General features: G+C 41.3%; 1 protein-coding gene across 1 annotated transcript; it reads right to left on the reverse strand.

Annotated features, from left to right (window-relative positions):
- On the reverse strand, window positions 1–25,496 carry LOC142101290 (ficolin-1-like). Its single transcript, XM_075185649.1, has 10 exons — window positions 25,356–25,496; window positions 23,052–23,165; window positions 21,134–21,187; window positions 18,011–18,064; window positions 17,425–17,448; window positions 15,883–15,918; window positions 14,633–14,757; window positions 13,833–13,962; window positions 12,839–12,973; window positions 1–420 (listed from the first exon to the last, which is right to left on the reverse strand). The coding sequence occupies exons 1-10, from the start codon at window positions 25,411–25,413 to the stop codon at window positions 173–175; spliced, it is 978 nt and encodes a 325-aa protein (XP_075041750.1). The 5' UTR covers window positions 25,414–25,496; the 3' UTR covers window positions 1–172.
- Between the last annotated feature and the right edge of the window lie 1,609 nt (window positions 25,497–27,105).

Here is a 27,105-nt window from a genome sequence, read left to right on the forward strand (position 1 = left end):
CGCATTTTCAGGCAATTTAATAAAGACATTACAATGTGCGATAATGTAAATAAAAATGGAGCTAAACTGAGTAGAAAAATGTAAATGTTGAAATCAGTGAAGGGGGAGGTCTTAGCGCTAGTGGGCTGGCCTTTGAAGTGACATTATTACAATAGCGCTGTCATCTACTTCATTAAACAGGTCGGATCTTCATTTCAGTGTATTTGTAGGAGCATTCCCAGCCATTATTTGTGTTCAAGTTGATGCCAAGATCGCTTGTTTCATTTTGTGAATGATACAACCCATTTAGATTTGCATCATAACATCTTTTATACCACCATCCTCCCTTATACGACTCAGCACAGTTACTTGTCTCCCTCTCATCATTATCCTGATCCTTTGTGGTGAACTTCATGTCGTTGTGATAATTCATAGTATCCCCTGAAAAAAAGACACATATAAGACTATGGTAAGCAAATTTCTTATGGTACAAAGTCAACAATAAGGTGCAATATAGATGAAGACTACGACACTCTTATACTAACATTGCACTTCGGTGCAACATTTACACCAACCCATGCTCATCATTTAGACAAATAAAATAATAATTATTGCTGATTGGTTGCTGTAGTTCAGTGCAAATTTTACACCTTAACATAATGTAATAAATAAACCCTTATAGCCAAAAGTTGTGCAATACGTTTATAAAGGTGATGGTCATCCAAATACATTACTTATTTTTAAACTCCTCACCCCAGTATCAGAATTGCAAGGACCAGATAAACTGAACCACTTCTGTTTGGAATATACTGTCCAACAATCCCATCCCTCTGACTCCCCCCTATCCCCGCGGTGGGCCATAACAGCTAATTCACACCTCCTAAGTGCAGAGTTTTCCCCATAAGTGGGCGTTTACGAGCACAATGGGGTGTGGTTTGGGCGTGGCTTATTTTGTCCCAATGTCGTGAGTCTGAATGTTGAGAGATACGGCTGATCTCCTGTCGCAGCTGCCAGGAGAATTTTAAAGTTAGTTTAGTTCCTGACACATGACAAGTACATACATAAGGGTAAATAAGGGCAATAATCGGGCAGGGGGAACTTGACGTGACATTAATGGAGTAATTCAATATTATTGAACATGTTTCAAAATGCTTTGTGCAGCATACAACACACCATCTGTGGCGCCTATTGGTGAAACAATTCAGGGTTACAGGGCCTGCCATGCCCAGTGCTGTGGAACATTTCTCCAGTGTAATTGAGTCATTTTATTATGAAATTTGGATATTTCTCTAAGGAATTTCCCATTATTTGAGAAATCTGATTCCAACATCACTGGATTGAACAACCAATTCCACAAGCTACTGAACAGTGTTTGAAGCGTAATATGTTCTTGAAAGTGATATCTATATGCAAAGCACAAGAGTTGGACCTTGAGTCTTCTCTGTTCGGCCAGGGTGGTGAGCCAATCAGGGCTCACCTCCCGGCCATTTGAATCACTGGTGCGGCGACGGGACAATCCGGACTCGCTGCGTCATTATGTAGCGTCTCATCGACGCTGCGTGATGACGTCGGCGCTCCGCCGGCTATTTAAGCTGGCGCATGCGCCACCATGTGCAGTTCGACGGCGGAGATAGAAGAGGCAGGACGTGGACCAGAGCTTATCGCGATCAACAAGAGAAGAAAAGAAGGCAGCGGGGAAAACAACAGTGGCGGCAGAGAGCCCTTGTCAGGGCTAAGGGCGCCTCTGCTGCCTGAACATCGCCGTGATCAAGCCCAGAAGACTGCGGCTGAGCCTGGAAGCGGCGGCAGTGGGAAGAGGCCAGGAGAAGATCCCCGAAGACCAGGGAAGCAGGTAAGGCCCTTCTGGGCACCACTTCTATCGGGTCCCCGCCTGCACAACACTTCCTCCATTAAGGGCACAAGGCCCTGGACACTGTCAGGCACTAGGCCCGTGGCAACAGTTAGGGGCACAAGGCCCAGGGTAATTGGGCACAAGGCCTAGGGTAATTGGGCACAAGGCCATTATAGGTAGTCAGGAGGCTTAAAGCCCATTATAGCAAAAGGGCACAAGGCCCTAGTTAGTGGGCTAATGCCCATAGCTTGGTAGGCCACAAGGCATAATGAGTGGGCTAGTGCCCATAGTGCGACAGGGCACAAGGCCCTAGGTAGCGGCATAAAGCCCATAAGTAGAAGGGCACAAGGCCTTATTTAGTGGGCTCAAAGCCCAAGGCAGAGGGCGCAGAAGGCCCATAGCCAGGGCACAATGCCCTGTACTTAGCTAGACAGAGAGCCCCTGGTGTAGGGCATAAGGCCCATGGTAAAGAGGGCACCAGGCCCTGTAGATAGCGGGCGTGAGAGCCCTGAGTAGAAAGGGTGCAGTTCCAGTGTGTGGTGAGTACGCTAGGTGATAGTCCTAGGTAACAGAAGAGCAGAAGGCTCCTGTTAGAGCTATACTAAGCCATCTGGTTAGATAGCAGGTGTGTGTATTACATGGTCAGCCTGCCAGATACCGCAGCAGAGTCTTACTCTGCCTGTGTGCCGATTAGTGTATTGTGCATTGTATTTTGGTTGTGCTGTTTGTGTTTCTTTACAGATGCAAGATGTCAGGGCCCCATTAAAGGTAGGCTCTTGCGTTCCTGACCATTAGTTGTTTGTATTGGCATTCTGCGATGGATGATACCATAGGTGTGCAGCAGGAGGTCTCATAGATAAAGAATCACCTCAGGAGTTACTTTATTTTCAGACAGAACGAGTCTTGAGATGTATATCTTCTTTATATAGTACTAAGTACCAGGATCAGTATAACAACAGCTTTCAGTAATAGCTTCTTAACATAACATATCAGTAACATGAGCTGCTCAGCTCATCTCCTTTTCCCGGAGAGTCTCTTCTAGAACACAGAGAGTTGAGACAGGAAATATACAAACAAGTACATGCATATACAGCAGACAAACAATACACCTCTGTATGAATACAGCGCCATCTGCTGACCCTCCATGGTAACTACATGCATATAAACAAACCCATAGTCTGTTGTACATATTTCAACACCCCTTCTCAACAGACTGGGTTTCTTCAGTTAGACCCATCTTTGACGTAAGTCTCCAATGTCTCTCTCTGACAAGAGGCTTAGTCAGGATATCAGCTGTCATATCTTCTGTTGGGCAATAGTTCAACTCTATAAGACCTTGTTTCTGTAGATCCCTCAGGAAGTGATGCTTTACATCAATGTGCTTGGTTCTTGGGTTCACTCTTTCTGTTTGCGCTAATGCAAGGCATCCTTGATTATCCTCATATATCTTGATAGGTTCTTCTTGAGGCATTCCTAGGTCTGATAGTAGTTGCATTAACCATACCACTTCTTGACTGGCGTGAGCTGCCGCGATATATTCAGCCTCTGTAGAAGATAGTGCCACGGAAGACTGCTTCTTGCTTGTCCAGCTGATTAATCCTTCTCCCATAGAGAATAGATATCCACTTGTGGATTTTCTGTCACTTGTGTCTCCAGCCCAATCTGCGTCAACATATCCTGTTAACTTGTGACTTGTGCTTGCTGAGAGCTTAAGCTTCTTGTTAATCGTTCCCTTTAAGTAACGAATTACCCTCTTAACTGCATTCCAATCCATCTTGGTTGGTTTAGAAACTTTTCTGCTTAAAATCCCGACTGCTGTGGAGATATCTGGTCTAGTGACGGTTGCAATATATAGCAATTTTCCTATGGCCTTTCTGTATAGATGGTTATCCTGTAACAGGTTGCTCTGATCATTTGGTTCCTTTGCATAACTTGTCTCCATAGGAGTGCTTGCTGACTTTGCTTCCTGTATACCAAATTCCTCAATGGTTTCCTGAATCTTGTATTTCTGACTTAGTGTGAATGTTCCATCATCTTCTCTTGAGATTTGCATTCCCAAGTAATGTGTTATGTGGCCGAGGTCTTTTGTTTCAAACTGACGGTTTAGTTCTTGTAGCAATTCAATTTCGTCCCCTTCTTGTTCGAAACAAACTAGCAAATCGTCCACATAGATCAATACATAGAACCATCTTTGATCTGCCAACTTTGTATAGAGACATGGGTCTGCTTTACTTCTGACGAATCCCTTCTCTGTCAGAACTCCATTTATCTTTGTATTCCATGCTCTTGCTGCTTGTTTAAGACCATATATACTCTTGTTAAGCTTACATACATGATCTGGGTTTTGAGAATTCACAAAGCCTGGTGGTTGTTCCATGTATATATCTTCCTTTAGTTCACCATGTAGGAAAGCCGTCTTTACATCGAAATGTTTCGCTTGCATACCTTTTATGGCTGCTGTTAGGAGTAAGGTTCTAATGGTAGTGTGCTTCACAACTGGTGCAAACGTTTCATCATAATCTTCTCCAAATTTCTGTGAATATCCTTTAGAATCATACTTGACCTTAAAAGTCCATTTACATCCTATGGCCTTTTTGTCTACTGGTAGTCTGGTCAATGTCCATGTCTGGTTGTCTTCCATTGATTCCATTTCTTCCTTTGCGGCTCTTAAACATTTCTGTGCTTCTCTTTCTGAAAAATTGGCAATTTCTTCCCATGATGGTTCTTGTATGTTAATAGCTTTTGCTTTGTAAGATAAATGTGCAGGTGGCTTTCCCTTATTTTCTCTTGAAGAGCGTCTCACCCCCTCGGATGTATTCTCCCGAGTGTCGCTGGTATCTGTCTTGTGTTGTACTTCAACTTCTTGAGTGATCTCTACTTCATCTGTTTCTTTGGATTCTGTACTTTCTTCTTCAGTAGAGTCTACTGGAATTATGACATCATTTCGTGTTTCTTCTATGAATGTCACACTGTTGCTTATAATTACTTTTCCAGTTTTTGGATTTAAGATTCTGTAGCCTTTTGAATGTTCACTGTAGCCAACTAGAACGCCCTCTACTGCTCGGTTCTGCAACTTGCTTCGTTTTTCAGCGGGAATGTAGGCGAAGGCTCTGCATCCAAAAACTCTAATGTGCTTTAAGCTGGGTTTCTTACCACGCCACAGCTTGTATGGTGTCTTCCTTACTGCCTTTGAAAGTAGTCTATTTTGAAGATAGGTGGCCGTCGCTGCTGCTTCACCCCAATATTTGTCAGGTAGTCCTGAATCTGTAAGCATGCACCTTATCATTTCTGTTAGTGATCTGTTTTTCCTCTCAGATACACCATTTTGCTCTGGTGTATATGGTACTGTCTTCTGATGCTCAATACCGAGTCCTCTTAAGTACTTTTCTATTTTCTGGCCTGTGAACTCGCCTCCATTGTCACTGCGAAGAGTTAGCATATTCCTCTTGAACCTGTTTCCGGTCATGGTCACATAGTCTTGCAGCTTTTCTAAGACTTCATCTTTACTTTGTATTAGATAAGTGACTGTGAACCTGGAATAGTCGTCAATGAATGTCAGCATATACCTGTTGTCTCCTACGGTTCATGTTTTCATAAGTCCACATACATCACTATGTACCAGGTCTAGTGGTCTGGAGCTCTGTTTTCACTTTTCTCAGGAATTGTCATCCTTGTTGCTTTTGCTTTTATGCAGCATTGGCATTTCATCATTTCCGAACAGTCTGACACTGTGAGATCCCTGGCTAGGTCTCTCCTCTGCATTTCCTTTATGCAATCTGGGTGTCTATGTCCTAATCTTCTATGCCACTTGTGAATACAGTCAGCGTGTTTCTGTGCGCTCGGCTTTGCCTGCTGTTCTGCGATATCCAGACAGTATAAATGTTCTCTTATTCTGGCTGTAGCTAGCGTTTCTCTTCCATTTTGGATAAAACACTTATTATTCTGAAACTTTACAGTAAGTCCTTTTTCTACTAGATTCTTTACTGACAGCAGTGCTCCTTCAAGCTTGAGAACATATAGCACATCTGTTACGGGTATCTCTGCATAGCTGCCATTACCCTTGGACCATAGGAATTGACCATTCCCTTTCCCTTCTGCAATGATATTTGTTCCATCTGCCAGGTAGATTGTTTCTTTATGGTTCAAATCAAGTTCAGTAAAGAAGTCCTAGTTGTTTGTCATATGACTAGTCGCTCCTGAGTCTACATACCACTTTTCCGACAATTGGGTTACTGTCGCTTTAAATGTTCCATTCCAATTGTGTGCTCCTGTATCTGTAAGTGTGGCTTTGGCTCTTTGTTTGTGTAATCTTTCTGGTGGTTTGTGCTGCTCTGTCTTCCATATGGTGCAATCTTTTTTCAGGTGACCCACTTTCTTGCATCTGAAACATGCTCTTGTTTCCCTGGTGTGTGGCTTAGTGTCCACCATTTTAAGTGCTTTCTCTGTGTCACTCTCAGTATTGCACTCTGCAAGCTCCTTCCTGCGTTGATACTCCTCTATAAGCCTGTTCTTCACAAAGTCTAGTGTGATTTCTGCTTCAGGTCTCATTTCTAGTGCATATATTAGTGCACTGTATGTATCTGGTAAGCTGCACAGGAGGATAGCTTCTATGTGGTTGCTTTTGATTTCTTCTCCCATTGACCAGAGCTGTATGGTTATCTCTAGGAGTGCACTGATGTGTTCTTGCATTGTCTTGCCTTTGTTAAATCTCATTTGGTATAGTTTTCTTAATAGGAATAGTTTGCTGTTCAAACTTGATCCTTCATGCACCCTCTGTAATGCAATCCACATGTCTTTAGCTGTACTCTCTTGTCTTATGTGTATAAGCTGATCATCTTCCACCAGTAAACTTATGGTGGCTCTTGCCTGTTTGTCCTTCTTAATCCACTGCTGATCCTCTCCTTCAGGTCTGTCTGCACTTATGACTTCCCATAAATCATCTCTGGTTAATAGCATTTCTACTTTAAACTTCCATGTCTGATAGTTCTCATTAGAAAGCTTGCTAGCAGCTAGTCTGAGATCTGTGTAATTGGCCATAACCCTTCCTTGTATGAATCTCTCTCTTCTTCTGTGGTATTAAACTTGTTTTACTCACAGTTTTCTCTCCAAGGTTCTCCTGGGTGTTTCTTGTGTACGTTACACAGTCTGCTGTCTGTGCCTGCTGGGACTTGCAGTGCAGCTCGTGATCTGGATGCTGCTTAGGATGCACTCCTGATAACTTTATCTTGTATAGACTCCAGTCTGGGCCCATAACCTATTGGCATTCTGCGATGGATGATACCATAGGTGTGCAGCAGGAGGTCTCATAGATAAAGAATCACCTCAGGAGTTACTTTATATTCAGACAGAACGAGTCTTGAGATGTATATCTTCTTTATATAGTACTAAGTACCAGGATCAGTATAACAACAGCTTTCAGTAATAGCTTCTTAACATAACATATCAGTTACATGAGCTGCTCAGCTCACCTCCTTTTCCCGGAGAGTCTCTTCTAGAACACAGAGAGTTGAGACAGGAAATATACAAACAAGTACATGCATATACAGCAGACAAACAATACACCTCTGTATGAATACAGCGCCATCTGCTAACCCTCCATGGTAACTACATGCATATAAACAAACCCATAGTCTGTTGTACATATTTCAACAGTTTGTTTAGGTTCAGGCCGCCTTTTAGCTAGTGTTAGTTGTGTGTGTTCAGGGCCTGATGAAGGGTTCTGGCCGCCCTAGGCTAATACGGCCACAGCGCCCCCCCCCTCCCCTCTCCTTCGAATATATAGGTGTATAGGAACACTCCTGAATATGAATGTTCAGGTGTATTCTCAAGCATTCAAATTTAGACAGATTGTGCCATTGTCTCTTACCTGTTTTTGCTCTTCTCTCTTGCAACTTTGTTATCCTCTCGCTGGCTTCTGGAAAGTTGGCGTCCTGTTTTGAGAATGCAAAAATGTATTAAAATGCAAAATGTTAACAAACCCTGAATGATTAGGCCCTTTAGTTAAAACAAAACACTCCATTATGGCCAGCTAAAAGTACCCCATTGGACAGGCATATATAAGCAATATCTGAATATTTGTTGTCAATCAAATACAAACCTCTACCAGCCCCATCTCACTAATATTTAGTATTCTAGTGATTGCTGAGACCACCCATGTGACCACCACACAATCATGAGATTCTGCCCCCCAAAGCTGCTCTATTTTTTAAATACCCCCTGCAGCCATTTTCCTTAACCACACCCCCCCCACAGCCATTTTCCTTAACCCCTGCTGCAGCCATTTTCTTAACCTCCCACCCTACATCCATCCCCCTTGCAGCTATTTTCCTTACCTTTACTCTGTAGCTATCCCCCCGTCACATCAAAACTCCCCCAGTCACATATATCAGCCCCCCTCCTCTGCCCTCCTTCATACATATCAACCTCTCTCCCTCCCTATAGATTTTCATGGCAGCCCCCCCCCCTCCCATCCTATAGATTTGTATGACAGTCCCCCTCTCCCTCCCTATACATATGCAGGGTAGTCCCCCCCTCCCTATAGATATGCAGGGTAGTTCCCCCCCCTCCCTATAGATATGCAGGGTAGTTTCCCCCCCCTATAGATATTCAGGGTAGTCCCCCCCTTCCTATAGATATGCAGGGCAGTTCCCCCTCCCTATAGATATGCAGGGCAGTTCTCCCCCTCCCTATAGATATGCAGGGCAGTTCCCCCCCTCCTTATAGATATGCAGGGCAGTTCCCCCCCCCTCCTTATAGATATGCAGGGCAGTTCCCCCCCTCCTTATAGATATGCAGGGCAGTTCCCCCCTCCCTATAGATATGCAGGGCAGTTCCCCCCCCTCCCTATAGATAAGCAGGGCAGTTCCCCCCCTCCCTATAGATATGCAGGGCAGTTCCCCTCCCTATAGATATGCAGGGCAGTTCCTTCCCCTCCCTATAGATATGCAGGGCAGTTCCCCCCCTCCCTATAGATATGCAGGGCAGTTCCCCCCCCCCTCCCTATAGATATGCAGGGTAGTTCCCCCCCTTCCCTATAGATATGCAGGGCAGTTCCCCCCCCCCTCCCTATAGATATGCAGGGCAGTTCCCCCCCCCTCCCTATAGATATGCAGGGCAGTTCCCCCCCTCCCTATAGATATGCAGGGCAGTTCCCCCCCTCCCTATAGATATGCAGGGCAGTTCCCCCCCCTCCCTATAGATATGCAGGGCAGTTTCCCCCCCTCCCTATAGATATGCAGGGCAGTTCCCCCCCTCCCTATAGATATGCAGGGCAGTTTCCCCCCCTCCCTATAGATATGCAGGGCAGTTCCCCCCCTCCCTATAGATAAGCAAGGCAGTTCCCCCCGCACTTACCTGTAGTTGTGCCAGCGTCGCTCCTCTCCTTAGATCAGCAGATAGGAAGTGAAGACGTCCTGCTTCCTGTCTGCTGCACAGCAACAGGCAGCCTGGTGATTGGCTGTGTGTTGCTAACCACTGACCACCAATGCTTTTGATCATCGAGCCCTCCACCCCCCCGCGGTGACCCCCCCCCCGCGGCGACCCCCCCTCCCCCACCCCGAAAAAAAAAATGAATGAAGAAAAAAAAATACCCGCAGTGCCGCGCCCCCCGGGACCCAGCGCCCCAGGCTGCAGCCTGGTCAGCCTAGTGGATGATCAGGCCCTGTGTGTGTTGTACATACTAGCCTCACTTGCAGAGTAGAGGGAAGCTATGTCTTCCACAGGTGACGCAGAGGAACAGGAGAGCAGGGACCGGAGGTTGGAGTGCCCGGTGAGTATAACACTCTATTCCTCCTTCTGGTTAGGCCCTCACCAAGAGGTCATTGGAGTACTTGGGGCGGGACTGTTCCTGGTCCAAAGTACTCATAGTCCCGTGCCCTTCGCAAGAGAAAAACAAGGTGGAGGCAAGCGAGATTAACTTGAGTGTCTCTGCTCATTGCCGTGGTCTCAGACAACCCTTTTCTGGTAGGCACGGCCTTAATCTCTGTTTCTTTCCCAGGGACCAGACCAGGGAGTTGACAGAGATTTCCCCTTTGGGACAGGGAGCAGAGGGCATTTCACGGTCCTCCCCGCGAATTGTGGTAAGTTCCTGAAGTATTAGGGGTTTGTCGCCTGTGTGGCACTTCTCCCCGCGGGGTCCTTACAGCACTTACAACATGAGCCGGTCTCAATTATAATTGTAGCACCAGCACCTGTGACAGACGGTGTATGTGAAACAGAACACAAGGAGACTGCTTGGAAACTACATCCCTCAGACTGCCCTGGGGTAATACAGAGCTCAGAGAGACACGCAGGAGTGGGAAAGCTGAAAAAGCAGGAAAAGAAGGCGCTGGAGAGCTGAGAGGAGGTTTTGTGAGAGAAGCTGGAAGCCAGGAAACCGAGTCATTGAGAGAGGGTGAATTGGAGAAAGCTGCACTGTGGAACTAGGAGTCGGGTTCATTACGCAGAGTTCCAGAGAAGGAGAGGAACGGATTGGAGAAGGATTTCAGGAGTGTGAGGAGATGGTCGATTGGAGAAGAGTGGGTCAGACTGACAGACACCATTGCTGAGAGGAGCCACACTGAAAGCAACAGTTGGAGAACTGTGGGATAAGTACTGACTATTTATTGAATTAATGTTTGCTGAACTGAGATTTGTGGCTACTGTTTAGTTAGACAGGGATTTGGTGGGGAGACCCGAAGATATTTATCTAAAACCTTTATGCAGGACTGTGTTTTAGTTTCAAGGGTGATAGTACAGGGAGAGACATCCAGAAATACTGGGATTGAAATATCTAGAAGAAATAACTTGTTAAATACATAGGAGAAGCATTTCAGTGAGTAAACTGCAGGTGAGTAAACAGCATTTCAGTGCGGACCGGAAGTTCGCCATAAATACTTAATATCTGCTAGAAAACTATCTAATATCATGGCCTGTCTTTGCTTTTTTGAAGGCAAGTTAAAGAAACAATAACTTATTAGGTTGCATAGTTCCACTTTCTAAAGTGCTTTGTCCACACGCATGTGCCCAGAATTGAGGAGTTAAAATACCTCCCCGATATACACATACGCTTACAAATATCTTGTTATTATGTTGACGTTTGTAAAATATAGCTTGGTATATACATTATGATACACCAGCACAAAACGTTTGGATATAAATTTGTTTAGGCTTGTAAAAGCCAATCATACCTCTTCCTCCTTGTGTACCGAATACAGTAAAATAGTTATAGGAAGCTGTTTGCACACACCATTTTAATATACTGATTCAATTATTTAATAAAGATGATTTTACTATATACTATGTTATTTTATTATAAACATATTGTAATAAATCATAATAAATACTAATAAAGATTACGGACTCTATTACGAGCTCAAATGACTCATCACCGAAACACAGAAGATCAAAATCAACTATCACTGGTGCCCTAAGACCCAAATCGACCATCATCAAAGCCCTTACACCTTACTCAAACAACCCTGGAGACTTCTGTAAGAAAACACACACATCATCACCAGGGCCGGATTAACCCGAGGTCTAACTGGGCTAAAGCCCAAGGGCCTCGGGCATCCAGGGGGCCCTTCAAAGTCCGCAGCAGCATTACTGATCGGTCCGGGGGTGGGGGCGCCCCCAGCCCGATCAATGCTGCTGAGCACTGTCAGTCCAGTCCTCCGTCCCCGGCGCTCAGTACTCTGCTTACTGAGGAGATCTCGCGAGTGAACTCTCGCAAGATCTCCTCAGTAAGGAGCTTACAGCGCGCCGGGGACGGAGGACTGGACTGACAGGTAAGCGCTTTGGGGGGGCCCTCACGGGGGACGAGGGACGGGGGCGGCGGGCGGCTCACAATGGGGGCCTCACGGGGGAATGGAGGCGCCCTTAGCCCAGGGGCCTCCATTCCCTTAATCCGGCCCTGATCATCACATTGTCACTTGGAAGAGAAAATATATAATGACTTTGGGCCTGAATCATTAAGGAACGTAAATGCTGATACATGTCGTATTTTGTGTAAAATCGCTCTGCACATGACCAGACCTGGACCATATGCCAATGAACGCAGCAATATCCAGGATATCTTTGAGGGCAGGGATACCTTACTGTAGCCTACGATTTCAGGGGCAGAATGGGGAGAGGACTGGGCATACGCACATAGTCAATGTACAGTAAGGGCACACACATCAGCATTCGATCCAAGCTTTGGGCATCTCTAAGATATGTGATTTTCAGTCTAACATTTGCACCAGCTAGAGGTCAGGTGTAAGTGCCGATTACTAGGAATGACGGCTGCGTATACATGCAAGATCATGTGTTGATTAGGAGCAACTGTAAAAATGTATTTAATGTATAGCAGACATTAAAAACATCCTTATAAATGTATTTTATGGAGAAAAGTAGAAAAAATTCTTTAAAAAAAAAAAAAAAAAAAAAAAAGGTTTTGTCATTACTGACCATATTATTACCAGGTGACAATCATTGAATACTTTTTTTTTTTTTATGTGCTCTCATTTGGGACTTTATATTTCACATACATATTGGGCGTATCATGTAGTGTATTGTCTGTTAGGTCTAGGGGCCTGATTCATTAAGGATCTTAAATTAAGAAGTTTCTTATTTAAGTCTCCTGGACAAAACCATGTTACAATGCAAGGGGTGCAAATTAGTTTTCTGTTTTGCACATAAGTTAAATACTGACTGTTTTTTTCATGTAGAACACAAATATCAACTTTAAATTTCAGTGTACAAATAAGCTATCAAGTATTTGTGTGTTACATGAAAAAACTGTCAGTATTTAACTTATATACAAAACAGAAAACTAGTTTGCACCCCTTGCATTGTAACATGGTTTTGTCCAGTAGGCGTAAATAAGAAACTTCTTAATTTAAGAACCTTAATGAATCAGGCCCTAGGTCTGTTCTGCTCTATGTTCATCACCCGATATGGGTATGTTTTTTTAAAAACAAAAAGCACTTTACAGTTTTGCGCTCCTTGGTGAATCACGCCCTTTATTTCTAGTTTTAGCTCTTTACTCACCAGAATTTCCATCTTTGAAGTCTCCTAATATTAACTTGTATTTCTCAGCTTCCCCCAAGATTTTGAAGGATCCGTATTTGGCAAACTGTTTGGTGGTGTTATAGTGCTGTACATCCACCCTTAATTCCCATGTACCTAGAAGGAGAACAACAATATTAAAATGTTAACTCTTTATTTTCTTGTTCAGGGGGTAAGTGCATACTTGCCAACTCTCCCAGAATGTCTGGGAGGCTTCGGAATTCAGGGTAGGTCTCCCAGACTCCCGGGAGTGTAGAGCATCCTCCCACATGAGCCCAGTTCCAAGTGATGTGGGCAGATGCGACACTCTGTAATTATAGCACAGCCTCCATCCCAAAATTTCTCAACCATTTGAATTTTTGAGGTTGCTACTTTGGAAGTTGCAAATGTACAAGAGGATGAGGGAGATAATTGTGGATCTGAAAATTAATGTGCTGTACTTGAACGAGATAATGAGTAGGATGATGATGATTGTGTTGAGCCAAGGCATACACTAGTGGTACCACCTCATGTCCATTATAAGCACATTGTCATGTCAGGGCATAGAACGGAAAAAAACACCTTGTGTAGACAACATTTATCAAGTCAATTGTAATCTTTGTGACGCCACGATGAGTAGAGCTAGAGACGTTTATCATCTAGGCATCTCCTCCCTGTTATCATTTGCAGCAAGTGGATTCAATGTGGCAAAACGTGGAAAATGATGCATAGTAGCAAGCAGCCCAGCATCATACAACCTATAGTAGGTAAGTAGGGAGGATTAGGAGAACACACAAGTGTTCATTCTGCTATCCTGTTATGGGGGAGAGAGTACAGATGGCTAGGAATATAAGAGATTAGATGAGGTTTTTCTAATAATGTTTTATTGAAGATGTATTTATCTGCAAAGGAGGAAGGATTGATGAGTATATTAAGGTGGATATACCATTTAAGGGTAAATTAGGGACCTGATTGAAAATGCCCATTTGATCATTACCTGATGATGTTAACATATGAAGATTGTCATTCCCCAGCCAGAACTCCGTCATGAGGCTGCCAAACCCAGTCTTGTAGGACTTCCAGTCACGGAAGAAGTCCACGGAACCGTCCCAACGTCTTTGAAAAACCTACAGTAATAGTTGGAAAACTATTAAGGATTAAATTATTGGATACATGTGTCAAGTCTTTAAAGGAGACCTGAAATGAAATAAAAAAAATGAAAACAGTGACAACTGTAGAAATATTTAATATTGAAATGTGGCCATTATTTAAAATCACAAATAAAACAACAAAACCTTTTTATTTTTTTGTATAAAATTTCATGCTCAGTACACATAGAGCCGTCTAAACGTATGGACATGCTGGGCAGTTGCACGCGGCCCACAAGTGCATAGGGGCTCCTTATGATTACCAACTTTTCAGCATGTTATACCGGGAGTTTAATTCAGGACCTTCAAACCCTCTTTATTAAAGTGTTTAGGTGGACTAATTACCTCTGCAGCAGCTTTTATCTGTACATGCCATCCTGCTGTTGCAAATACATATCTTGATGGAAACAACGTACACGTACTAATTGTACATAAGCAAGGCAAAAACACACATAATTTTTTGAAGCAATGTTTGAAGCAATTGTCTGCAAAGAAATTTTGCAAATGTTTGTGTTGAACACTTTATTAATGATAAATAATTCATAGCAATTTCGCACTGTGCCATCTCCGTATTTATGATTTCATTTAAAGGTGCATAACCCTTTTTAAACAAAAGTCCAAAATATTTGAATGGTTATTGTTGACTTACTGTCCAGCCTGCTCCGTCAGTGTCCATATCACACAGCACCCTCAAAGGTTTCTTGCCATCTGGGTATATTGTGTATCGGCTACTTAGACTATTTGTCTTTAGAAGCTCTTTACAGTTCTTCGGACCTGAGTCAAAAGGATAAAAGGAAGACATGAATACAGGATACAGACAATTGTATTATACAGTTTTCCCTAAAAAATTTTTTAGACTTTCCTGATAAGCACCATGCTCAGTATTATGAAGTGAAGGAAATGTGCTTCGGATCTTTAGATTATGAGATTGACTAAGCGCAGGCTTTTCTCTTCTCTGTTTTTGTCTCAAAATATTGCCATATATTGTCTTATGCAGCTGTCTATCAAGCCATTGTTATAATACGCCAGACTAGTCTTTCACAACTTTAATTAGACTTTAAATAGCAAATAAATTTTGGACATGTTTTCAATATGTTTAAAATCCTGTGTATTGCCAAGTTAAATAATGCAGACAAAATAACTGGTTTATATTTCAAATAACTTGTCCGTCGTGATGTCTGTTCATGTCAGGAAAGTGGACATTGCTTAGGAGAATGGTGCTTCTCTATGTTTCATTTTGTGCAACTGCCTTGCAGTCTCTTAGGTAACAGAAATACTCTGTACATACTACAGGTTGGTGGATTAATTCACAAGAGCACAAGAGCAGAGCCAGTGATTTCGAAACAAGCACAACTGACTTGCTTTTATCATTTAGGATTGTTTGTCTTATATCAGTACCACTAACAATATATATGAGCTGTAAGAGTAGCTATAATAGATTGTTATATTATTAATATTCTTATTATTACTGAATTATTATTATTATAACTTATTATGATTATTATAACTGATAAATCTCTGATAATAATAATTGTGATTGATAGGTAAGCAACAACATATTTATAATGTATGGTGAAAATCCACACACTATAAAATAAGTTTAACTAAAACTTTATATGCAGATGTTTAATTGCTCTTTAGGCACCTATGATGCAGCATTGTCCAACCTATGTAATACTTCCCATATTTATTTGTTATCACTATAAGTATCATAGTTACTAAAGGGTTAGACTTGCTTGATGTAGGTTTAGTTTGACATACATGGGCAGGATCGGTCCATGCGCTTACCACGAGCATCAACCAACAGGATACATTTCCAACATGGCAGAATACATGAACAACCAAAGCCGGGTCACATAAGAGGAACGTTATTAATTTGTAGAATCCCCATTAACTTACGCTGTGAATCTGGTGAGCAAGAGTCTCCTTTTGTTCCTAATGACGAAACACAAGATCGTGTTAGTGAATTCATTGTTGTGCAATAAATGAGAAGCGCCAACTCAAATTTGGACCCTTGAGGCCATTTGCAAAATTGTCTTGTCTGGACAAATAATTAGATCAGGCAATGTATTGGTTTGGACATGCCATGACAGTTTGTACATTACTTTATTTTCCTGGCTTCTGGTATATTTCACCCAGATATTTATCTCTAGCAGAGTTGTTATTTTCATTGCCAATCACTATCGTACCACAAGCAAGACCGGAATCAGGCAACTTTGATCAAATTTCAAACCAGTTTGAATAATTGAAATATCTCTAATGGTGAGCACTCCGAAATTGTAGCTACTTCCATTTGTTCCTGTTTCCCCCAGAGCCATCCTGTTTTTTGCAGCAGGAAATCTTTAGGACGGAATGTTTACTTTCCAAGCATTAAGACTCTCGATGTATAAGGGTTACCAATATTTTTAACATAATGTAGAAAACAGCTAATAGTATGTTGCATGGTTAAGACTTCTGTCATCTTTAAATCAAAAACCCCATGTAATATTACATTTGATTAGTTCATAAAATACGCTTCATGCTTGGTTTTGGGTGCATAAGGATCTTCATAATAGCCAATTCATAATAATTAGTGTCTTAACTAGAGGTTCATGGCCCTGGGACAGATGCCATCACTTTAATAAGTAATCTCTAACAATTGGGTTTGAATTTGGAATTGAATATAGATCTATATTTTATAGACCTATACTTGATATATAAAAATAGTATTTCTCTCCTTCTTTTGGAATATTTAAGTTTTAAATATATATACTAGAGAGGGAGCACACCGCATACTGTATTCAATTATATATACAGGCAGGTTACTCATCCTGGACATAAAGAGAACATTTATATCAACATCTGTTCAACCAATGGTAAGACATAGTGCGAAGTGTTGTCTACAAGACACTGGGGGTGTCAATGTTGATATCATAAGACTTGAATGTGGAATCTGGCCCTGTGATGGTATAACCGCATTCCGCCAGAGTCGATAATTATATGTTTACTTGATATAACTGTGAAGATATTTGTAAAGAAAACCCGGTCTAGTACACTGATTTTTCAGTGATATAATAAAGCAAGAGCAGCCTTTAAAGAAAGGACTCCTAACCAGTGCCAGTGCCCAGTGACCCCTAGATTCTCAAACTGGGAATATTGCCGTGGTCTGAGGTCACGTTGCACCGCCACGCACTCAGACACTGAGGGGAACAGCGTGACATCCACCTCCTCTGCCCACCTGCTTTACAAGCTAACAAATGGCAGGGGAGAGGTGGGGAGGGACGAACTAAATGTTTTTACATAAACAAACAGAGTGCCTTGGAGAAATAATATTTTTATGTCACTCATTCAATGTTCTAGGCTCCCCCTAAGCATCGGTGCCTAAAGTGACCTGTTTGGTTTACCTACAGCTAGCGCCATGACCATGTCTTCTACCTGGGAGCTATGTGATATCCAGCTCACCTTTCTGTCCTTTCGCTGGGTCACCTGTAACAGCAAACACAAATATAAATTTTGAAGCCAAGGTAAGACTCAATGATAAGAGCATGGGATCATTTGCCACAAAGCCACAGGCACAGGTTAGTCATTCAAAGATCATTTTTATTCCTAAGTATATGTTTTAATCATTTAGAAATGTAACAATGGTTCTGCCATCAAGGTGCTGAGTGCCAGTAGGCTAGTCCTATGACTAGGGCGGAGCTGATTATTTTGGTCAGCTTCCTGCTTCAGCCTATTTGCAGCCAGGGCCGCTACCAGGGGGGTACACGGTACAAAAGTAAGGGGTTTGGGCTGACTAGGAGGCTGATAATCTTGGCAGCAAATAGTGTGTCTGTAAATCAGAAGCAGTTTGTGGCCGGGATCATTGGTGTGACGGGCCTGAGCTAGAAGCATGGGAACTACCAAGGGAGAGCCGACCCATGCACCAACTCACACCAGTGACAGAGGATATCATGTGAGTGTGCCACATATATATGTATATATTTGTGGGTTTTTCTGTCTAAGCAATGATACAGATTGTACACTTGTGAGCTGTGATAATGTCACTGACCTTTTTGTCCCGGTTGGCCGGTCTTCCCAGTTTCTCCCAAAGGACCCTGTTGCCCTAAAAAAAAATGTCTGTAAAGTAAAACATGTAGCTAGTGCCTAAAATGATTCTTCACTTCTTTTTTTCCACCAAACCCTTCTCCCTGTACAGATAAGAATTAGTAGAATAACAATAACAGTCCTTGCATGTTCCAGTACTGACTGCAATGTCTGGAACACTACAGATCTGTCTTGTGGTTGCTCATCACTAAATAAATGCTGAACTGCAATGCATCTTTATCTGTGTAAATGCGCAAAGGTGCTCGGTATAAAAAGGCTTCTATCACTGTAAAAGGTGCACAGCGTGCAAAGTGGGCCACATCAGCCATACAAAACCATCTACTAGCTTTACATCCCATACCACCAGGGGAAGAGTTCACCATTGACCATAAAATTGCATGCGATACCACAGGTGTGATCTACTTATTACAGTGCCCCTGTGGTCTTAAAAACATCAGTAGAACCATCAGGAAATTGCATGTTAGGGTGTCCGAACACCACAGAAACATCCTTAAGGGCTTTGAGAAACATAATGTATCTGAGCATTTTGCGACCCATCACTCTCATGATCCATCACTACTCAAATTTATGAGCATTAGTAAAGTTGCAAAATCCTGAAGGGGAAGGGACTATGTGAAGCTGATTTCAAGGGAAGAATCCAAGTGGATACTGAAAACCCTTACACCAGATGATCTTGATATCGATTTTGAATTGGGGCAATTCCTTTAATCATGTATGCAACAACATACTATATTTCAGCATCCACTAGGTATACTTCAAAGTGTATTTATGTTACCACTTTCCATATTAATTATTTACATCCTTTACTTTACACTGTCGAATCTGTATCGAATAATATGTGATCTTGTTTAATATGCTCTGTGCCTAGCTGTCTCTCATTGGCAGCAGTATCTGTCTATCACACCATGGACCTATGGCAAACTGAGCAAGAACTAACCAATCACGAACTACCACTAGGAATGGCGCCTATTTAAACCCTCTTTCAAGCATAGTAGATTACCCATATCCCTGAGAAAGCCTAAAGGTGAAATGCGTCGGGTATACATACCTCTAACTCAAACTACAACTCCTCGTCTAGCTGATTGCTTCTATACCACTGTGATTCAGCGAGGGACCTCTTTATCTTTACCACCGCATGCCCAGTCATGGCTACTCTGTCTCCAGGTCTACCACCTCGGCATCTTCATACATGCTGCTTATAGATGGGACAGAAGGGATTGGAGAGAATGAATACATCCTCAACCTTACACTAGTGTAAGTCTCTGTTACCACCCATCTTGCTACTGCTCGGCTGCAGTGTATCTGACCTACCAAGTTTCTAGCCATTCTGTTAGTTCTTGCCCTCTGCACTATGCTGGCACGCCATTGAATTGCTACTTACAGCGCCCACATATCAGACCCCCGACTTTTGGACATTTACGCTGCAAACTAGCTCTGCAGATGCTGTATTATAAAGAGCCTGGACGCCAGCCCTATTACCTTTCGGGCCACTGAGTTCTGGACTCTTGATACTTTATGCTTATGAACTGAGACTATATGACATATTGGTCACTTAATTGGATACAGGTGTCTATTATATTGATAACTTTGATATGTACTTGAAGAGACATTTGAAATTAGTGCATCTTGGCTTTATATATGCTTTACCATACAGTTCAAGTTGTCGACTGTTTTGCCAAGCTACACTGTCTCTCTATATATAATGCACAAGGGCTGCAATTCTGGTCACATGTAGTACTTTGATAGATGTTTATCTGTATGTAATAAACTGCATGACCACAGTGTTGGAGTTCACATAACCATACAGTGTTGCAATCATCACCTTAATTCTGAGCTTATATCGTTTTCTACACCACCACCTCCATATCCATCTTTATACCGAGCACCTTTGCACCTAGGGGAATCTATCTCCATATGTACATCTGAAGGGCTGGGACTTCCCTTTACTTTCACACCCTTTCCTAAGGCAGCCACCCTCACTAGTAAATAGGGAGCGCTGCTGCCCACCCCCGATTCCTTGTCTCTGGCTATTTATGGTCCCAGCACATTTTAAGGTACACACCCACATCACGGCTTTTGAAACCACCCCCAGAAAATCAATCTCCACCTAACTTTGGGAGTTTGTGTATATACTTCATTTATGTTTAACAGGGCGCAAGTTCTGCAGTTGTTCAATTAGATGCAGTTGTACAAAAGTAGGCATATAAGGCTTGATTCAAATCAGAACGCAACTTGCACCCAAGTTGCGTTTTAAAAAGAGCATGGAACATGAGTGTAGCTTTGACCGTATGTCGATACAGGCAGATCTCAAGATGTGTTTAAATTTGAATCTTATGCTCTGTCTAAATGTTACTTGTTATATGGTAACAGACAGAACAGAGCGCAGGATACGCACAAGTGTATGTGCAACGTAATGTCACATCAGAAAGCATACAAAATATTATATTATAAAATAAGTGAACATCTCTGAACAGTATAATCATAATGAAAAATATGATTGGTTTAAAAAAATGTTTTTTTTATATTAAACATATATATCAAGATGTTCTTAATCCATACTGTACACATAATACGTTTTAATAGCCTATCTTACTTGTATACACATGTTCTGTGCTGTCTAGTAATAGGCATACTTGTACTTTGCTGAACAAAGACTATGCCGTGTCAGTCATCACTATCAGTCGGCACTTACACCTGCCCTGTAGCTGGTACAAATGATATGTCTGAAAACAAGCATTCTTAAGAGGACTTGAATCGTCCTTACTGTACATGGTCTATGTCCGTACACCCCATCCTGCCCTGTTCCGCCCTTTAAGATGTAGACAGTCATGTTATTTGCGTTTGGACATGATTTGCATACAATTGCGATAACTGGCGTAAGGTCCGTTTCTATGCTTGTGCAGAACTAATTCTGCAAGATACGGCACTCAAACGGACTTATGTCTGAACATGAATCAGGCTCATAATATCACTAAAGTATCTGATAAGGAAATATTCATGCCATCTCAGTTATTTTAATCCTATACGTTATACAAATTTCTTGCTCATTTTATCTCAAATTACCAACCGTTTATTCCAGGCTCTCCCAAGTTTCCATATGTTCCCAAGGGTCCACAATCTCCTGCAGATATTAATTAATGAAATTAAGCATCAAATTATGAACATATAAACAGACATATTTTATACTTGTGGACAATACTACATGATGCACATTCAGTCTACTCTATTATCTGTTTGTTCTGTACTGTATATGTCTATGGGGATTAAAGTAAAGACAAAATATCAATAATAAACATATATCATATAAAATCCTAAAATTACACCAAGATCTAGAAAACAAAAGTAAAGTGAGATTTTTTTTTTTAACTATTTGTGAAACGGGCGCAGCTGAGCAACTGCTCGTGCACCAGGATAAAAGAAAAACTACATCTCCCAGCAAGCTCCACTGCTACTGGGGAGATGTCAGGGGAGGAGTTAAGCCAGCCTGCTCAAAGGGAGAGAATACAGTTCCAAAACAGGAGGGCAGAGTCGTAGTCTGTGAGAGAAGTCAGAGAGAGAAATATATAAACACAGAAGCTGAGGAGGAAGACATGGGGGTATATTTACTAAACTGCGGTTTTGAAAAAGTGGAGATGTTGCCTATAGCAACCAATCAGATTCTAGTTATCATTTATTTAGTGCATTCTACAAAATGACAGCTAGAATCCGATTGGTTGCTATAGGCAACATCTCCACTTTTTTAAACCCACAGTTTAGTACATCTAGCCCATAGAGTTTGTGAGAGAGAGAACTGAGCGTAAGGAGAAAGAGGCTGTAGCAAAGCAGTGAGAGAGAGATACTGTGAAGAGAGAGACAACAGGAGTCTGAAGCTGCCATTTGGGATAGAGTGGAAAACAGCAGCTAAAGAAGGAAAGTTCAAACAGAGAACTTTGGAGTACAGGAATTCTAAATAAGCATAGCTGGTTGTATCACCTATTTGCTAGTTGATACTACTAGTAGATACTACTAGAGCGAAGATATTAGGGGTAGAGTGGGGAGTCCTGAAGATGTGGATTTGTGTTATGCCCTTTTGCAAGTGCTGGACAGAGATATATTTTGTAAGGGCAATAGAGAGGGTGGTTAGGTTTCAGAGACTGAGTTTGAACTGTTTCAAGGGAAATAGATGCTTGCTGAGCGAACACATTGTTGCTGCTGTCAGAAGTTGGAGAACTGCAGGAAAAATAAAGCTGCTGAACAGAGAGAAGTGAGTTTGCAGAGAAAGTTGTGCTATTTGCTATGGAGATATATAGCTGCATTATTCAAGAGTCAAGCTATTTTGTCAAGCCAATAATATCTGAATTTATTTCAGATTAAGAGCTCGGATGTAGGTTAGCAATAAAGAGGGATGTTTTGGGGGTGTCGTCAAATAAAATGTTTTTTACACTTGTGTCTGTGTTTTCTTTACATTGTTAGTTGGCACACTACAGGTCCCAGTGGGCTGTGGGTGCCAGAGCATGCTAGCACTTTTTGCAGGTCCAATCTTCCTAGGGAGTCTAGCCCAGTGCTGACTGGCCTGGGGCTGGTTAGCCATTATGGCAGGGGGACCCCATACTTTTTATAGCGTGAACAAGCCTTTACATTGCTAGGCTTGCTCACTACCTACCCCGTTCCGCCTTGCTAAGCATAGAGAGATACAAGGTAAAGGTATTTTAGCCATAGCGAAGATTTAATTGATATACAGTAAATCTTCTAGAAATAATTTAATGATTGCACGGAGTACAGTGTTCTCCAATAGTTTTCTGCTTTAACCTACACATCTGAATTGTGGTGGTATCTCAGTTTCCTAGCTTCTAATGCAGGCTTCAGGGGAACCAGCGTGAGGGTACTATAAGTTCCAGCATGGCCAATGGCTACCAAAACATGTGGGGGGCTTGAAGTTCCACAGCAAATGGGGAGCCACAGTTTGACACGCTCTGTTCTCATGTTATTGGAGGGGTCTCACTAACCTATATCTCCAGGTTTTCCGGCTTCTCCTTTCGGTCCCGGAGTCCCAGAAATGCCAGGACTTCCTCGGAGAATGGGCAGCTGGTCTGAGCCTTCCGTCCCCACAATCTTCACATCTTTATCCACCAGCAAGCCACGGAAAAAGAGAAAAAAATAATTACTTCATGAACTAATTAAAGAGAGTTGAGCATTTATTCCAAAAGGGCCGACACCTAGAGAATTTGGCACTGGCTGATTGTATACAAGGACTAACATAGGGGCAATTAATACCATCCAGTCTGAAAGCAGGTTTATCATGATAGGTATTTAAAGGGCACACAGGGGAGGCAGCCATTTTTTTAGACTTTACCTATGGTAGGCTGCTATCAAATTGACACTAGTCTCTCTCTCTCTCTCTCTCTCTCTCTGTGTTAGGTAATTTAGACTGTAAGCTCCAATGGGGCAGGGACTGATGTGAGTGAGTTCTGTGTATAGCGCTGCGGAATTAGTGGCGCTATATAAATAGCTGCTGTTGATGATCTATATCATATCTATCTATCTATCTATCTATCTATCTATCTATCTATCTATCTATCTATCTATCTATCTGTCTATCTATCTATCTATCTGTCTATCTATCTAAAATGTTTATTTAGTCATGAGCTCTGAGTGAAATAGATGGCTTGGTGTATACATTTGTAGAGATCTCACACAGTCTTAATCCTCTGCATAAAGAAAATCATAAGGTCTCCATATAGTTGAGTTTATTATTTTAGACAACAAAACAACAACTGAATCTCTGGCGCTAATATGATAAACAAAATCTAAATAACAAATGGTATCAATCGTAGACTTCATAGGGGATAGTGTCATTCCCCTTAAAAAGAAATAAACAAATAAAGAAAAAAGAAATGCACAGAAAATACCTGAATATATAAATGCAAAAACAATTTATTAGTTGATATACATAGCATTTAAATTGGCAGCCATTAAATTAAAAAAATATAACCATAGAGCGCTATGAAATGTAAATATAAAAATAAAATTATTTGCCAACTAAAGAAATAGAACTCGAGTGTTTAAGATAATATTAGGACCTCAATATCGATGATATCATCTAATGACACCGGTATATGCAGTATAATATATCCAATTTTATATTGATTGGCTGCCAAATTAAATGATATGTATATCAACTAATAAATTGTTTTTGTATTTATATATTCAGGTATTTTCTGCGCATTTATTATTTTAGAGTTAATTATTATATATTATAGATATTTGCATTCACTACAACACTGTAATAAGTTTTTTGCCAGTAATGTGCAGCAGAGATCAGCGGAGTTCCGGCGGTGACCGGCGTTGAGTTCCGCCATTGCATCGCCGTTCTGCACTGCGCTTGTTAATTCACATTTTGCTAAACGTATAGGGCCTGAGTCAATAAGGAGAGCAAAGCATAAAAAAGGAGAAACTTTGCACCTGGGCAAAACCATGTTACATTGGAGGGGGAGGTAAACTTAAAATGTGGGGACAGATTTATAGTTGGGGTAGGGCATGTCCTAGATCAACTTTAAAATTTCAGTGTAAAAATAAATCTATCAAGTATTTTTGTGCTAGATGAAATAACAGCCAGGATTTAACTTATGTGCAAAATAATAAATTAATTTGCACCCCTTGCATTGTAACATGGTTTGTCCCGGAGAACATTTAGTCATTTTTTTGCCTTACTTTCCTTAATGACTCAGGCCCATAGTGTACAAATAGGGCTGGGACACAATTCATGCCTGTGGTTCGGTTGGAATATCGGGGGCATAAAAATATTAGAGAAAATTCCGAACAGAACACTTAAGATTAAATTCTGAAATGAGCCTAATATTCTTTGGGACACTTTTGAAGACTTTAAAGTATTGTTTCCCACCCCGGCAGTAATCTGACGCACATTCCATGTGATTAATCAAATAAAACATACATTACAAATATATATATTGTTTAAATACAATTGCACTAATTCTGTGAAAGTTAACCGTTGGCACAAATCTATACATGTCCATATTTCCTACATATTGAGCTTAAAATAAATGTATATATTTAATATTATAATATTTCACCTCTACAAAATCGTTATGTTAGCTGCAAAAACTATGTTGTTATTGGTCTGCTATTGTCATGGTATCAGCACTTTGTAAATCTGTTCTGGTCATTAAGATGAGGAGTAACTCACGTTACTATGAGGTCAAGACTTTTATTTTACATAGTGTAAATAGAATTGTTTATGTAAATGATAAGTTGCAGGTTGGTCGGTCTTCTTGCATATAAGAGGTACTTACCATCCTTGGCGTTACTGAGCATGGTCACCATCCACAGCAGTGTAAGTGTCTGTATCATTGTATCAGCCGATTGTCCGCGTCTGGTGTCTCTTTCTGCTCCAAGACTTATCGTTAGAAAGGAAACTAATGTCTGTGTTAAGGATTGTTCATATCTCTTATCCTCCTTCTGTTCCGGGAATATATTTGTTTCAGAAGAATCTTCTGCTGATCACTAGATCTGTCTTCTCTTGTTTCTCTTTCACTTGAATTTACTGATTTAAAGTCTTAATTATGAAACTCTGAAATAATCAGTGGGAATTATATGATTGACTTTACCAGGTTATGTTCTTATATTTAACAGGTTCTTTATAAACCAGTGTAAAGCTCTTTTGTGTACTGTGTAAATGAAGCAGCATAATGTGCTTTTTAAGAATATAAAAAAAAGCATAATTTAATAAGAAATAATGTAATATACCGTAATACCTCTAATAAAAGTCATGACGTATACCTGATTTGAGGAGACATTTCATACCATTATACATAGTAGGTCATTTAATCTTAATGGTGATAAAGTACCCCCTTATGGGAATTATAAGGATATTAATCACCTACGAGTTCCATGACACTATATATACAGACTGTGAATTTCCTAGAGGACTTTTTATTTCTTAAATAGCTTCTTATTGATTATTACACTACAGAAAAACATCATCCTAACATCAAAATTAATTCTACGCTGGGGTCATGGGTTCAACTCCAACCAGGGCCCTATGTGTGTGGAGTTTGTATGTTCTCCCCGTGTTTGCCTAGGTTTCCTCCGGGTGCTCCGGTTTCCGTCCACACTCCAAAAACATACTGGTAGGTTAATTGTGTTTGGTAGGGAATTTAGACCTTAAGCTCCATTCATCCTTATGCTAGCCTATTGCCCACCCAGACCAAAGCTATTGGTCTATTTTCCGTAAAACTTTGGGTATGAAAACAGGAGCATGTTGGAATACATATATATATATATGATTTTTATTCAATTGATTTTGCCTGTCATTAATAAGAGTCGGGAACATTGTGAGTGATCGGAGGACACAACTTTCCAAAACTGTAGAAAAACTTCTTCGTGGAAATGAACTACAAATTGTATGAGGAATACCGTTCTTACTGCCAATAACAAAGAGAATCTGTGACGATAGATTCCAGTGGGGATGAACAAATATTATGTGATGGTGATCTTGGCATCAGTGATGAGGATGATGAGAGTGATGGCATTGTCAACATAGAGGAAGAAGGACGCTATTAGCCAAATGCCCACTAGTCATTTGTTAAAATCCCTATATATTCTCCACTTTAACAAGCTAAATGTTCTCTTTTGTAGGAGCCCAAACAAATCAAGTACATCAGCCACAAAAGTGGCAGTCCCAAAGCGCATGGTCTGTTAAACTATGTGCGTGTTTCTTTTAACATATGGGTGGGTGTTTCCCAAGGACAATTCCATCTTGCACTATTATATACGCTATGGCCTTGGTCTATCATCATCTGTTAAATGTCTATTGATGCCACAACTGTCCGTCTAATGATTTCTGCCTCCTCAAATTCCATGCGGTATGCTATCAAACATTAAAAATATAGTATGTGTGGTCTTTCACCACTATTCTTCTTGGTGCAGCCCACCTTCATCTATCTACTTGTCTAAAATGTATCATAGAAATTGTAGCATGCTTTGCATACATAACTTGGTTGTTCATTATACTTTTCCTCATCCTTTCAGCATAGTAGTTCT

This window comes from Mixophyes fleayi, chromosome 9 (genome assembly GCF_038048845.1).
Source record: "Mixophyes fleayi isolate aMixFle1 chromosome 9, aMixFle1.hap1, whole genome shotgun sequence".
NCBI lineage: Eukaryota > Metazoa > Chordata > Amphibia > Anura > Limnodynastidae > Mixophyes > Mixophyes fleayi.

Excerpts from the sequence above, each read along its gene's own strand:
- LOC142101290 (XM_075185649.1), bottom strand. The coding sequence starts at position 25,413 with ATGATACAGACACTTACACTGCTGTGGATGGTGACCATGCTCAGTAAC. Across the intron at positions 15,919-17,424 it reads CCCAGCGAAAGGACAGAAAG|GAACAAAAGGAGACTCTTGC; the intron begins GTGAGCTGGATA and ends TTTCGTCATTAG. Across the intron at positions 13,963-14,632 it reads CTGACGGAGCAGGCTGGACA|GTTTTTCAAAGACGTTGGGA; the intron begins GTAAGTCAACAA and ends CTATTACTGTAG.